Source organism: Eleutherodactylus coqui, chromosome 5 (assembly GCF_035609145.1).
Source record: "Eleutherodactylus coqui strain aEleCoq1 chromosome 5, aEleCoq1.hap1, whole genome shotgun sequence".
Classification (NCBI taxonomy): Eukaryota; Metazoa; Chordata; class Amphibia; order Anura; family Eleutherodactylidae; genus Eleutherodactylus; species Eleutherodactylus coqui.
Window position 1 is genome coordinate 86,487,635 of NC_089841.1, and position 15,905 is coordinate 86,503,539.

At 44.6% G+C, this 15,905-nt stretch overlaps 1 protein-coding gene across 2 annotated transcripts in view; it reads left to right on the forward strand.

The window, feature by feature from the left end:
• The window catches only part of ERBIN (erbb2 interacting protein), a 216,945-nt gene that overhangs the window by 97,178 nt on the left and 103,862 nt on the right, over positions 1 to 15,905 (forward strand). For both annotated transcript variants that reach the window (XM_066602805.1, XM_066602806.1), the window contains exon 4: positions 14,744 to 14,941. In XM_066602805.1, the coding sequence (XP_066458902.1) occupies positions 14,753 to 14,941 (189 nt within the window). In that variant the 5' untranslated portion in view covers positions 14,744 to 14,752. The remainder of the gene's footprint in view (positions 1 to 14,743; positions 14,942 to 15,905) is intronic.

Sequence of the window (15,905 nt, forward strand, 5' to 3'; positions counted from 1 at the left end):
AGTGAATTCTGCATTGAGCAGGGGGTTGGACCCGATCACCCTGGAGGTCCCTTTCTATTCTGTAATTCTATGTTGTTTACTCATTAGGCCAAGAACCAGTCACACTTCAATTTGTAATCCTAGAATATACACACACCTCCATATGTCTTAACTAGTATTCCACAGCCCAGGCATAGCACTTGGCAGCAGATGAAGTCTTAGGGCCGTCTTGCACAGGATGAATCTCGCCCGTTTTAATGAGTAACCACTGACAATATAGCATGTTGGTCCGCACTCCTTAAAGGGGTTGTACCAGGAACTCTGCTGATCACGAACGGATAGCCTGTGTCCCTCTCTGCCAGTCATTGTGAGGTTGCTTCTCCCTCCGCAGTAGCATTAGAATAAATGAAGCGCTGGCTAAGCATGCACGGTCGACTCTCCCTCATTTCAATGGAGCCGACGGAAATACCCGAGCACTTGCCGCTCTGCTATCTCCACCAGTCCCACTGAAAGTGAGTGGGCAGCCCTGTGCTTGCGTGGCCATCACTCCATTCAGTCTCCTTACTGTGTGAGATGTAGTAAGCCAACCGTAAGGAGAATGCGAAAAATTAAATAGAACATGCTCTATTTTCCTGCATGTCTGTTCACCAAATGCCCCCTTAGAAGTCAATGGGGGGGGGGGGTGCACAATATGCAAGGAAATGTGTGAAGCACTGTGTAATTGCAGATCTTGAAACTAATTAGCCATTTCAATCAGTGATTTTTTTTTTGCCACGTGCAAATAAACATGCCCTGCGGGAAGAAAGAGTTCAGTAAGTAGTTTGTGCGTGCGTGTGTGTGTGTGTCCTGATTTTGTCACAGAGCTGCACCAGTAGGTACGTCTTGGAAGTCTGGCTTCTATAAGCTTAGAGGCTCAGGAAGAAGTTACTCCCTTTCTTGCTCTTTGTTTAATATTCCTACACTTCCGCCTCCTCCTATAATTCCACCCTTCTCACAACATAATGTGTCTGAGAAATGTGTTACTCCTGAAAGGCTCCTCTCCCTCACATACTGGAAGGTGTTTTACCCTCCTCTTCATCGCTAACAAGGGTCTTATCTATGTCCTTACACGGTTCTGTGTTCTTGTATTGTCAGTTTCCTCTTTTCCTCGTCCCATGAGGGCAGAAGCACATTTCGGTCACATAAATACTTTGCATATCTACGTGACTGTAAATCCCCTACGCCCACGTATTTTGTCCGCTCCTGTGTTTTCGTGCGAACAAATACATTGCGTTTTTGCCTATGCAAAAAAATACACAGAAGGGCCCATGTAATTGCTGCGCAAATATGCAGTGAATACACAGGTTTCCGGCATATTTGCACCGTCCCATTCTCTTCAGTGGCCTATTGCGGTGCGTCCTATGCACCAAAGTAGGATGGGACATATATTTTTTCACACAATCATACATCTTTTGAAAAAATACGCTCACATGAATGAACCTATTGAAATCGATGGGCTCTACAAATACGCCCATGTCAACGAGCCCTTATACTGTTCGCCCTAAAATAAGCCATTCTGCTTTCTTAAGGCCTATAAATGAGGATTAGGGCGCTGTTTATTTTGATACAACCTTCTGTATAGAAGTTAATTCTAGCTTCCATGATTGCAGAAATTAAGACGAAGTTCTAAATGTATTCGAGGAAAGAGTCGTCCATAATGACTCCTATACATTATGATGTTGTCAGCCGTTTAGTCATTCACGACCCACAGCGACCCTAAAGGCGAGCTCCCTCCATGTTTTTCGGTTCTGCACTGCTTCTTTCAGTTGTGTGATATCCATGCCAGTATCAGCTCTGACAGTATCAGCCATCATGTCCTTTGGCGGCCGGGTCGTCTTTTGCAACTGATCTGTCCAAGCATTATAGATTTTTCCAACGACTCTGCTCGCATTACATGGCCAATATCCGTGAGTCTGAGTCCGGCCATCTTGCCCTCCAGTGATCTATCAGGTCTTTTACGATTTAGCCTATTCATTATACATGTCGGTAATTAGGACATTGTTTCCGTAATTACAGAAATATGAGAATTTTCTATAAAAAACAGCATTTGTGTCATCTGCAGGTCATGGCAGGGAATTAAAAGTGCTTTTCTAGCAGAAGGAGTAATTCTTTGCGTATCGGAGAGGGCATAACTATTTGACTGGTGGGGGGTATGACCGTCGCTTGATTCTTAAGACTACTCAGGACTACTTAAGATATCAAAGTTCAGGCGATGGGCTATTTCAGACAATCCTTTTGAAATGAATGGAGTAGTAGTGTGCACGTGTGACCACCGCTCTGTCCAGGGATGCTCGGGACCCCTGTTCTTAGGATCAGTGGTAGTCCACAGTATTCAGACTCCTACTGATCAAATAGATGTCCCCTATCCACAGGACTTCTTTTCACAGGACAAAGGCTTTAAGTAATGTTTCCAGTGCCAATATTTAGATGAGCAGATAAACATCAACACATTACCAGTTATTTCTTCCAAAAAGTGGTGCACCTTTGTGATGGACTAGCCTGGTTGTATAGTCTCCAGTGGTTAGAGATGTACGAATGGCCACTGTTATACTTGGTGACACCAAAAACAGATGGGTCCTATACATTACAATGGACATGACTGTTAAGACTCCCTATAGGGTTAACAGAAGTAGGACTCAGTCTATTCTTACAGCTGTTTATCAAGCTTAGTAAAGACTATCTCCAGTAATCACACTAGGCTTATCATATTCGGACCTCTATGACCTTGTTGCTGTATATTCACTTCATCACATCATTCACTGGCCACAGTATGCCGGTTGATAACATCATGTTTGTTTGTTTTGGGTTTTTTTGCTTAATATGGCTGCAGGTTCTATTTTGTGAGTCTTAAGGGCCTGTTGCACAGCCCAATAATTGGGCAAAAATGTTCATAGAAAGGTTCTTTTACCCAATTATTGGACAATGTGAAGCTGCACCTTACCAGCTGATGAGTGGAGCAAACGTTCGTTAGTTGTCTGATTGCCTCTTTCAGCGGACAACAATCATTATCATTGGCCGCACATCTTCCCTTGTGAACGGAGGATGTACTGCCGACAGCGATGAAGCTGTATGGAGGACGAACAATCCTATGTATAATTGTTCATCATTCGGCATACATTATGAATCGGCTTGTGTGAAAGCTGATAAATAAGCAAAATCTTGCAATATAAACGGACTCGTAGAGGTCATTCATAAAACTAGATTCTGGGGTAAAAAAGTTGGATGTTTGCACAAACATTTGTGACTTTTTGCTGTCTGCACCGCCGTCCGCCACTTTTTATTAGTGGGCATGGCTTGTCGGAAAGGGAATGTGGTGCCCAGACAGGAACTGGCATATATTATACCAGAAATGAGCGCCAGATTGGGTCTGGTGTACATATTTGCTTAGGCGCATATAGGAACCCAGATGCGACTCATACATGAAGAGCTGAACGCCTGCATTGTGCATCGGTGGGAATGTTGTTAAATCCAGTGTTTGAAGTCGTGGTCTTAATAAATTTCCCCCTTAGTTTTTGACTCTTCATGTACTTTGTGACTGTGTTCTTTAATAATACAGGATGCCCCACTCGTTGGAAGCCCTGAAAAAAATGCTATAACCCTAAGACTAATAACATATTAATGAAATTTGGTCAAAACATACCTTAAAGGGATTTTCTGAGTTAGAAAGAGTTGGGGCAGTGGGGGCGTTATGTTATAAATAAACAATATACAGTACTCTGCACTGCCAGCTATGTAGCCAATAGGAGGCCCTACAGGGATGTCCTCAGGAGCGTCCTGTAAACCTTCCGGCATTTGACAAAGTATCTCTTACTATACTTATTTAAAAAAATGACCAAATATGGGATTGACAAGGCAACTGTTAGGTGGATTCACAACTGGCTGAGTGATCGTACTCATAGAGTTGTCATAAATGGCTGCACATCCAAGTGGAAGAATGTATCAAGTGGGGTACCACAAGGCTCTGTCCTGGGCCCAGTGTTGTTCAATATTTTTATAAATCATCTTGAGAAGGGAATTGATGGGAAACTGATTAAATTTGTTGATGACACAAAGCTAGGAGAGATAGCTAACACTAGGGAAGAGAGAGCGAGTATTCAAAAAGATCTAGAAAAGCTTGCACAGTGGGCAGCGACTAACAGAATGGTATTTAACAAGGAGAAATGCAAAGTCCTACATCTGGGCAAGAAAAATGAACAAAGCACATACAGAATGGGAGGAATTGGGCTAAGGAGCAGCACATGTGAAAAAGACTTGGATATACTAATACATCATAGACTGAACATGAGTCAACAATGTGATGCAGCAGCCAAGAAGGCAAACACAATTCTGGGATGTGTTAAGAGAAGCATAGTGTCTAGATCACGCGAAGTCATTATCCCGCTCTACTCTTCTTTAGTCAGACCTCATCTGGAATACTTTATCTAGTTCTGGGCACCCCACTTTAAAAAAGGCGTAGACAAACTGGAGCAAGTCCAGAGAAGAGTTACCAAGATGGTAAGCGGTCTGCAAATCATGTCCTATGAAGAACGGTAAAGGACCTGGGAATGTTTAGCTTGCAAAAAAAGAAGGCCGAGAGGAGACTTAAAGGGGTTGTCCCGCGGCAGCAAGTGGGTCTATACACTTCTGTATGGCCATATTAATGCACTGTGTAATGTACATTGTGCATTAATTATGAGCCATACAGAAGTTATAAAAAGTTTTTCACTTACCTGCTCCGTTGCTGGCGTCCTCGTCTCCATGGTTGCCGTCTAATTTTCGCCGTCTAATGGCCAAATTAGACGCGCTTGCGCAGTCCGGGTCTTCTTATCTTCTCAATGGGGCTCCGTGTAGCTCCGCCCCGTCACGTGCCGATTCCAGCCAATCAGGAGGCTGGAATCGGCAATGGACCGCACAGAAGCCCTGCGGTCTACGGAGAGAGAAGGTGCCGGCGGCCATCTTCACCGGGTAAGTACGAAGTCACCGGAGCGCGGGGATTCAGGTAAGCGCTGTCCGGTGTTCTTTTTTAACCCCTGCATCGGGGTTGTCTCGCGCCGGGGGTGGGGGGGGGGTGGGGTGGGGGGGGGGGTTGAAAAAAAAAACAAAACCCGTTTCGGCGCGGGACAACCCCTTTAATAGCTAAAGGGCTGTCACAGTGCAGAGAGAAAAACACTATTCTCATTTGCACAAGGAAAGACTATAAGCAATGAGATGAAACTAAGAGAGGAGACACAAATTAGATATTAGAAAAAACTTTCTGACGGTGAGGGTGATCAATGAGTGGAACAGGTTACCTCAGGAGGTGGTGAGTTCTCCTTTAATGGAAGTGTTCTAACAGAGGCTGGACAGACATCAGTCTGGGATGATTTAGTGAATCCTGCACTGAGCAGGGGGTTGGACCAGATGACCCTGGAGGTCCCTTCTAACTCTACCATTCTATGGTTCAACATTAACAGCTGTTATGACAGGTTTAGGGGATGTCACTATGTCAGAAGACCCCATGCCGGAGTGCTGAAACGGGGCTGTGGCACAATGGTGAGTATACTACTTTTATATAGTTTTTTGTGTATGGGAAGCCCAAAACTACGTAAAAGAATAAACCAGTGTTTAAATCGCTTTGAATCGGTAACCTTTCATATTTTGCTGGAGAATCTGAAGCTCCATATTGCTGAACGTTCTGACAAGCATGTCTGGCGTCGCTGCAGCAATTTTTTGCGCACTGTTGCTTTTCAGTTTTTTTTCAGTAAACTTTCCACTTTTTCTTTTGGGTCCTCCTGACGTGGAAAGTTTACTGGAATTGGCAACAAACTATCCAGAAACTGAAAAGGAAAATCGTGCAAAAAATTGCTGCAGTGACACTGGCACACTTGCTATGACATTCAGCAGTATGGAGCATTTGATTCAGGCATGCTTGATTGCAAAGGGGGAGACACTTCCAGGACTTTTTATGAGGGGCCAAGTTTTTTGAGCCTCCAGCAAGTGGGACATGCTGTATCGCCGGCTCCATATAACCGGGCCGGATTCCTACGACGCTGTGTACCTGTGGATTCTGTATTGTGAATGACTACGATGGCTCACTGTCGGTCATGCGCATCAAGTTTTTCTTTTGAATGTTTGTATTTGCTGCGCCATCACTTAGCATTTACGCGGATTCCCACAGCGCATACACAATGTTAATTGCGTATGGGCTGCGGGTCGGTAGGCCTCCATTGACTTCAATGGAGATTGTCTACGCAGAATCCTCAGCAAAATAGAGCACGCTGTGATTTATCCTCCGCTCGTAGAATACGCATTGTGTATCCGCGAGTGTGAGAGTTGCTGCGGATCCTCCATGCGGACGCTGATCGCGGATTCCGCCCATGTGAAGTCGGCCTATATCCAAACCGATTGAACAGACAGCAGAGTCTCAAAATACCCTCTACCCTCTTGTTGGTTTGTTTTTAAACTTTTTTTTAATGCTTTTCTTCTTCTATTGGGAAACTACTGCAAAACTAATACTGGCGAAGTTTCAACTATTTGCAAGTTGTACACATTGAACCCTTTTGAATGTCATTCGTGCTCTGTAAACATATCTGTAAAAGAAACAAAGGTTACATCTGCCATTATTATTTCAGGGTTGAGTGGAACGCTGACCTGGCGGTGTATTGTGTAAACCTCACCGCTGTAATATATTATGCTATATCCTATATACAGAAATCCATCGCTGCTTATTACCGTCCCCCCTGATTAGACTTTGTCACTGCGTTGGGTGTTTTCACACAAGCTAAATATTTTCGGAGGACGCAGTGGAATTTGCAGTTCTGCAGAATCTTCCACACCCAAATCCTCGTGGCTGTCGTACAGATTTTGATGCGGAATTAAAAGTGGCAGAATTCTGCTGGCAATTACGCATCTAATTCCACAGATTTTGGTATAGGTTTCCACAGCGGCAAATTATGTAGCGTCCTGTGGAAATATTTGTGTCCACGTAAAGGCACCCTAAAGGGGATTTAGTAACATTTAATTATCAATGTATTCATATATGTGTCCAGGGACAATAACAGAGGGGCATCAGAACAAACAAAAAGTTGTTTCATTTGAGAATGCAAGTGTTAAATAAGAAAAATCCGTCATTAGAGAAGATAAGTATTATTTTTAGAGGGTATTAATGTCTTTATTTCAGTTTTAAAGGCTGTTTAGGGTGGGTGCCACAATACCTCATCGCTTAGGATTAGAGATGAGCGAGCATACTCGGTTCGGATGTTTTTGCACTCGACAAAAAGATTCGGGGGGTGCCACGGGTGAGCGGGGGGTTGCAGAGGGGAGTGGGGGAGAGAGAGAGAGAGCTCCCCCCTGTTCCCCACTGCTACCCCCCCCCGCTCCACCACGCCATCCCCTGGTGCCCCCCGAATCTTTTCGTCCGAGTAGTCAGTTATTCGGAAAAAGCGGTGCTCGAGTGCAAAAACACCCGAACCGAGTACGCTCGCTCATCTCTACTTAGGATGCTTTTTGGACAGACTGTGCTGGAGCAGGGATCTTTAATTTAATTTGGGTTAAAGCTCCCCTTCTCCAAAGACACCCCAATAACTCATTTATAAAGGCATTTTTAAAAACTTTTATTCTAGCTCCTACTAAAGGTCCTTTTACATGGGCAGATATAATCTAAGGACCACTGATTGACATTGAGCATGTGAGTCAACGCTTGGTCCCAATGTGTACACTGGGATTATTTGCTGAGTGGAAATGGCCAATCGTTAACCCAATCCTTAACCCCGATACAGCTGCCATTGATCTACCTGATCGACACGATCAGCCGATTGGTGAGGGAGTGTTCATAAGACCCTTTGGCCTGATGATTGGCCCTTGTAAAAAAGACCTTTAGTGTTCTTGCAGAACAAAGAGATAATACTGGATCTACAAGGAAAAGCTGTTTGCTGGGAATGGCTGAATTGCTTTACTAAGTGGCAGCTTTCTCAGACTGAGCTAAACAATACCTATTAATGAGTCTGTGTAAATATTTGCTAAGTTGTCTGCACCCAGTTCAGCTACGGGCCCTGTCATGTCATGACATAAGATTGTAATGATACCTCATCAAAGAGCTGTATGAAATTAGAAAAAAAGGCTGCTTTTGTCTAGAAACAGCACTACACTTATACATTGGCTGTGTGTGGCATTGGGTAAATGGCCTTTTATACGGGATGGCACAGAGTTTGATACCAATTCAGGAGCTCCACGGCAATGCGGACTCAGTGCAACATAGGGGCAAAATGACATCTCCAGAACACTTTTCCCTTAAGTACTCTTTTATGTTCACATGACTACCCTGAAGTGCCTTGTCCTGTCCCCACTCACTACCATCATAGTATTTTACATCTACACATGGCATCACTTCACCTACTTAGTTACACATGCCATTACTTACTAATGTAGTGAACCAGAACTACTGCATCACAACCCTACATCATAGTCCATCATAGTACATCACGTCTTTGTCCGTAGAGTGTGCACATTGACATCTGAGATTGGCTTCACGTGTCTAGCAGCTCTATCATTGTGCTGGCTCCATGTCAGCATCTTCTGGGTCAGAGTCCCTTGCGGGAAGGCAGACTCCCTCTGCTTCCACACTGAGTGTCATTGTCAGCCCAAGGTTCATCAGGGCTCTTTCGATGGTATGCTGCATTCTCCTGCGCTGCCCCTTTAACAATCCTCGGGCCCTAGCTTTTTGACAAACTCCATCTCTTCAAGCATCTACTTGGCTGCTTCACATCTTCTGTTGTAGCTGCCACATCACTTGTGGGCCTCTTTTACTCCCTGTCTTCCATTGTAGCTGCTACATCACTTGTGGGCCTCTTTTACTCCCTGCCTTCCGTGGTAGCTGCCACATCACTTGTGGGCCTCTTTTACTCCCTGTCTTCCGTGGTAGCTGACATGTCACTTGTGGACCTCTCCTACTCCCTGTCTTCTGCGGTAGCTGCCACATCAATTGTGGACCTCTCCTACTCCCGGTCTTCTGCGGTAGCTGCCACGTCACTTGTGGACCTCTCCTACTCCCTGTCTTCCGTGGTAGGTGTCGCGTCACTTTTGAGCCTCTCCTACTCCCCATCTTCTGCGGTAGCTGCCACATCACTTGTCGACCTTTCCTACTCCCTGTTTTTCGTGGTAGCTGCCACGTCACTTGTGCTCCCCATGATTGGTTCTGCAGTCACGCTCATGGTCTTTCAGGCTGCTCACTACTGACTGGTGGTGCAGGTAAAATACTTTTTTTTATACCCCTACGTGAATGAACAGCCCTGAACATTTGGGATAGTGGGTGGGCCAGCCATACACTATGCCCTATCACAGGGGTCAATTTTTCATAGTGGTGAGGTGCTAAACACGCCACCGCTACATTTCCGGGAGGACGGAGGGGGGGGGGGTAGTCTCTTAGCCTCTCAATAGGCTTCAGCAATAATGGTGCATCCTGCGCCAGACATGCTGCTCTCAGGTAGAGGAGCGGGGCACAAATCAGCTCTTCAGTGCACCTCGGTCTGACCCTCCCCCCTGCAGCCGCGACTCTGGCTGGCAGAAGGGAATTCCTCTACACAGCACTACAGCGTTATAAAACCTATGGCCCCTTCCCACCAGCAGGAATCACTGCATGGGGGGTGGAGCTTAACTCAGTGGCTTTAATAGCTCCTGATCTGAGCGTCTGTGAACCGCTTCTCTGTAGAGGGGAAAGCTATCAGCTCTTCCCCTTTACACGGGCTCATGGGCCCAAGTGGAAAAGTTTATCTTGGGGCCCTCCAACTTCTCTTAACCCATTAATGCAGAGGCTTAGCTTGGAGCACCTAGGCTTCAATGCAAAACCTGTAACAGGGCCCCCAACTATAATGCTTTATTCATAGTACTGGGCTCCCTATATGGAGAAGAGAGGCCTTATGGGCCCCCTAAGGCTCCTGGGCCCGGGTGCAACCACATTACCTATAGTTACGCCAGTGCCCTTACATTCGCACAATCCAGTGATAATCGTAATCGTTCAGCCCTAAGCTAAGAAAACTGAATTGAGTTGCAATATCAGACAGAACCCATAGGCAGATGTAGCACCGTTTCTGGAAGAAATCGGCCATGTTTTTCTCATTTCATTTGTTTACGGAAATATATGTAGGTCACATCCCCAATGATCATCAGTGTAACACACAGTGCATATGAACAGCATAGAGGCTGCGCTAGAGATACAAAAGTAGCACATGTCAACTTGACACTTAACCCGTTAAATACATAGTTGCAACAAACTTTAAACCAACACAACAAAACTTTTGAAAAAGTCAAGTGTAAATTTGCTTAAATTGTGCATTTAACTCGTTAACATTTCCTACATCTTTAAGTGGAGGTCTACTTTAGAAAATGTCTTATCGTTTAATTTCTGTTCATCTACAAACCCGTAGATTGCAGTGTGTAGATCTTCTCCTTATTCCGAAGGACCCATAGCGTGGCTCGGCCTGTGTTTTTTTGTTTTTTTTTGTACAGTGAAGTCTGACATGGAAGTGGTGGAGCAGCAAGACCAGAACTGTAGATTAATGCAGATGTTAATGCCATTGATAGTGCATGGGAAGTTAAGTTACAACCCTGAGCGTGCTGCAGCTAAGAATCATTACCTAGGAAGAAGACTAAGATAACGTGGATACTTTTGTATAGAGTATTAATAGGCCTTTCACAAGAAAATGACTTTTGCTGCTGCTTGGCACAAATATAATAATGTTTATTGAATAATACAGTAAATCTGTTATGGTATTGTACAGTCCTTCTAGAAGGCACTGCTGAGATCTGCAACTACTTAAAGGCACGTCACGCCGCTGACAGCAGAACTCGCCACTTCCAGCCGGCGATTCCGGGGAAGGGGATACAACTATATATCCAGTGTGCTCCGGGTTCCGTTAGCACTTTGCTCTGCTCTTACATTCTCCTCTCCATGACTACTAATTTATTGTGATAATGTTTCTGATCCAGCGCTGGATACTTTGGGAGTAATTTTACATGGTCTGTTGCTGTACAATAAATCCTTGTACGTTCTAGCCGGCTGCCTCAGTGTGTATCATGATCTTTATTAGCTTTGCAGATTTAGTCCTCTGAGCACAGCATAGACAGGATTGACAGCCGCTTATGATGTCTGTGAGCGGCTTGTTTTGTCAATGCTGACTTATTTAGGCTTGAGGTAACTGACATTACATATAGGGGAGAAGCGGCAGGGTTATATGCATTATTCCTAATGTTTCTGACGGCCAAAGAGCGAACTACAGGTTTGACCTTTAATGCACTATGGACGTCTTTGGGTTTAATTTTTTTTTCACTTTAGTGCGCCTAATTTGTGTTCACAATCATTTTTGCAAAAGGGTTTAATAAAAAAACTACTTGCAAAGTTTGTCTGCTGCAGCTTCTGCATATCACTGTATATAGACACTGCAGACTAAGGGCACTTTTACATAGAATGATTATAATCGTTGATTATCCCTTGATTATCGTTCAAGGGGAAAACGTTGGATTGTGGGAATTGGAACGATAATCGTTCAGTGAAAGCACGGCCGACGATAGAACAACAAATGAGAATTAATGTACTTCTTGTTCGTCCATTTTATGCTGGCATAAAAACAATCATTCGCTTGGTCGCACGCCGTTGCATGTGAGCAGCGTTCATTTAGTGGTTCACTGGCACAGTGAATGTGGATGACTCAATGATTAGTGAACGCAGTTCTGAACAAAACTGCGAACGATTTATCTGCCTGTATGAACAGGCTGCACGAGCCAATTCTGTCATTGTTCACTTGTGCAAAAGGAGCCTAAGGGCGGACACCCACTGGTGTTTTTTTCTCCACTGCGCTGTGAGAGCAAGTGAAAACTCTCGCCTCGCAGTGCGATAAAAAAACAATTGGATCACGCTGGGATATCGCCGGTCTTTTCAATGGGGCAAGCTGCAGCAGCGCTGGCCCCATTGAAAAGATATGGAGAATACCGCGGACTTCTGCCACAGCTGTCACAGCTGTGACAGCTGTGGCAGGAGTTTCCCGTGGGGATGAAGGAATCCTCTGCCACAGCTGTGGCAGCTGTGACAGCTGTGGCAAAAGTGCAGCATGCTATCCCATTGCTTTCAATGGGATCGGCGCTGCTGCCGGTCCCATTGAAAGCAGTAGTTTGTGGCAAACCCTGCAGTATGATTTTCGGGGAAGGGCTTGAAATATAAGCCCTTCCCTAAAAAAGCATCAATAAGTGGTAAAAAAAAAAATTAAAAAAAAAAATTACTCACCTCTCCGCCGCGTCCTCCGGCTGGCTCCCCGACACTGCTGTCCAGCACTTTCAGCAGGCGGGGATTTAAAAATCCCAGCCTCATGAAAGGGCTGTGCTGATTGGCTGAGCGCTCAGCCAATAGCAGCTAGTGCTTAGCTAATTACAGATAGTGCTATTCATGAATGCAGTTCCCCTGGCTCCCGCTGCTGGCAACCTCAGTAAACGGCTGATTTTGCCGGAGTGGGGGGGGGGGGGGGGGGGTTGAAGCCACAGCCATTCTGACATTTCCTATCCTCTATAGGAATAATGTAGTAGTGCATGACCTCTATTGGGATGACTGGCCTTCCTTGTAATACAGGGATGGCTAAAGTCATCCAGATTGGGAGCTGATCTCCTTTCAAGGTTATAGAAGGGGAACCCCTGAGCAGAGAGGGCTCATTCTATCACCTCCGTATGCCCTAATAAGGCACTTGGACAGGGTTTGTCTTCTGGGAACGACCCCTGTAATTTACATTTGTCATAGTATTACCGGAGTATACAAACACATAGGCACAATTAATTGTCATATAATACGTAGGGGGACGAGCAAGCAGCAGAGAAGGGTCTAGGATTCTCCTGTGGATCTCCCTCTCCGAAGGAAGGAGTGACATGAAGTTATGTCCGCATATCAATCAGTGAGCATATTTCCCCTGAAAAGGCGAGCAATTGCTCATGTAATTACTCCTTTACTTAGTTTAACCCTGGAGATGCCGCAGTCATTGCTGACCATGGCATCTAAATATTTTTACAGAAAAACATTGTAAAACTTTTTCCTCTTACACGAGGCTTTAAATATTGGAGAACTAAATAAAAGAAACTGCACATAGTGGAATCCCATCGGTAACATCCCGTCGTGTTAGATATTTCGTTGTGTAGCATATTTTATGTTTACATTTACATGTTATATTGTGCAAAAGTAGTAGTAGTAGTAATAATAAAACCTCTGTTAGGGCTAATGCCCACGGACGGATTTCTGCTGCGTTTCCCGCGGCAGAAATCCATAGCTATTAGGTTCTATTGAGCCTAATAGCTTTCCTGCTGCCAATGCTCACATGCGAATTCTGCCGTGGATTTCCGCTGCGGGAAAAAAGTCGCAGAATGTTCTATGTCACCGCCGAATTCTGCAGCCGGAGGTCTCCATTAATAAAGTATTAATGGAGACGGCGGAATTCCACAATCACTTGCGTTTTTTTAAACACGGTACCCCCACAGTGGAAATCCGCAGCAGAATTCTGCAACGCTTGTGGGCATAAGCCCTAAATTTAGTGTTAGGATTATTCTACGGATCATTACGTTAACGTAATATGTATACCACATGGGGAACGCCAGAATAATAAATCCTAAAAGTCAATGGGGAAAATGCTTTTCCCATTTTGCCCTAAAAAAAAAAATTAATAAAAAATATTCAATAAATACGTACCCGATATTGGTTCCTAGAAAAGCTAGAACTCGTCTGCAAAGTACAAGATGACATACAGCTATATTGACAAGAAAATAAAAAAGTTATGACTGTTGGAACATGAAAGGGAAAGTGATTTACTGGCTCTTATGTCACTAAGGGGGTTAAGAATGCACGTAAAAGGGCTTGTCCAGAATTGGCAAACAAACATGGTTGCTGTTATCTAAACCAGTGACATCCCTGTTCATGGACTGTATGCAGTATTGCAGCTCAGCCCCATTCACTTCAATGGAGCTGAGCTGCAGTACCCAAGACAACCATGGTCAGGTGTAGTGCTGTTTTTTTTTGTTTTGTTCCGGACAACACCTTTTAAGGTGACCTGAGTTCTGCATCAAATATTTTGACATAAATTCAAAGAGAGGGACTTTATCTTAAGTGATTTTCCAATTATAACGTAGGGGGTTAATTACCTTGAAAGATGACTTGTGTAACATTTTGTCCTTTACCGGCGCTGCTCCCGGATGCCTCGCTATGTGTGTTGTGTATACAGGTTTTTACTTCGCTGGGGGCCCGGGATACTATTGACTTCTTCCCTGTGTTCAGCATAAACTTTCCCTTTTGAGACTTTTGCTTTACAGATCCAGAGGTAATTACTCATCATTATACTGTAATTGTCACTCCTGATCTCTTTGGCTGCCTGACTGGTTGTACAATAGAAAATGGTATAGAACAGTTTATTTTTGGGTAAAGCCAACTGCGGAACTTGCAGAACATTAATATTCCTCCAGTCCCTGAGGGGTTAAAGTGATCCGACAAGTACAAGATTGTTCTTTAAGTGCCCAAATCCTCCTGAAAATTCCACCACATCCAAACTTGTCTAGCTGGATTTTCACGGAGGAGCGTCTTGGGGTTTTTACTGTGTCTCAATGTGCATTAGAAGTGTGCAGACAGGAAGGGGATGTGCTGCGCCGTCTATAAGCTCAGCACTGCAGGGATATAGAGTGCCATGTACCAGGCCTGCCGAGAATGTAGATTTATACTTGACATTTATCTGGTCTCCGTCTTGCTTTTCAGTGCCTGAAAATGACTGCAAAGAGGAACCTGTTTGTGCGGTTGGTGCCTTGCCGGTGTTTGCGGGGAGAGGAAGAAACTGTGACCTCACTTGACTATTCTCACTGCAGCCTGGAACAGGTGCCGAAAGAGATTTTCACATTCGAGAAAACCTTGGAGGAACTTTATTTGGATGCCAACCAGATTGAAGAGCTTCCCAAGGTACCACTTTTCTGTATAGGATTCATATTTTCCATGACACTGATGACAAGCTGCTTTCTCTCCTGGGTGTCTTCCAGCTGTGTTTTATGGGCATTAGCTCACGTCGCTGCTCTAGCTTTCTTGGCAGAATCCCGCGCCAACCATTCACTTAACTTCAACTCCATCTCCTGAGCATAAGCTCCAGCCAGGGAGTTCCTTACACTTCCAAAAGTTTTCATTTAGCTGGCACCTTGGTACAGCTGTTCTCTAGCAGATGTTTATATGTTTTCCTACCATCCTAGCTGTCAAACTCTGATGTTCGTTCTCACTCGATCCTGCTTTCTAGTTTAGAAGTACCAGCGCGCACACACGCACACCTTACTTTTCAGCATTAGTCAGACGTCATTCGTTTAAGTGTTCCATTTAGTTCTTGCGAAGGTAATATTAGAAAGTGCTCATAAAGAAGTGCGCATGATATTGCCTTATTAAAAATATTCTGTTCGTAAAGACACAAAGCTTTTTAGGGTCCATCAAATTGCTTTGGACTACATTTAACCCATTCCAATCCAATTTTGGATTCAGGGTTTCCTAAAAGGCTTTCTCTTTTTGCTGTTATACAACAGTGCCATCTGCTGGCTAAAGCTAGTGTGTGTGCGCCAGAGAGGCTTCGACAGCAGAGTGGCTGGCAATAGATGGTAAGAATACCCTGTCGGGACATCTTCTGACATTGCAGCTGTACAAGCTTCAATCAGAATGTAGGAAGACGTCAGACACTGGATTGGAAAGGGTTAGTTAGGACAATTCAATAGTGAATGAGACTAATCTGCAATACCACGCACCGCCACTACACAATGTACAGTGCTGTGTCTTGCATGCAATGGAGGGGCCCGAGCACTGCTAATCCTTCAAACGGTTGATCAGCAGGGGTACTGGAAGTTGATCCCTGTTGTCCAGAAATTGATGACCTATTTTAGGTCCTGGAAAG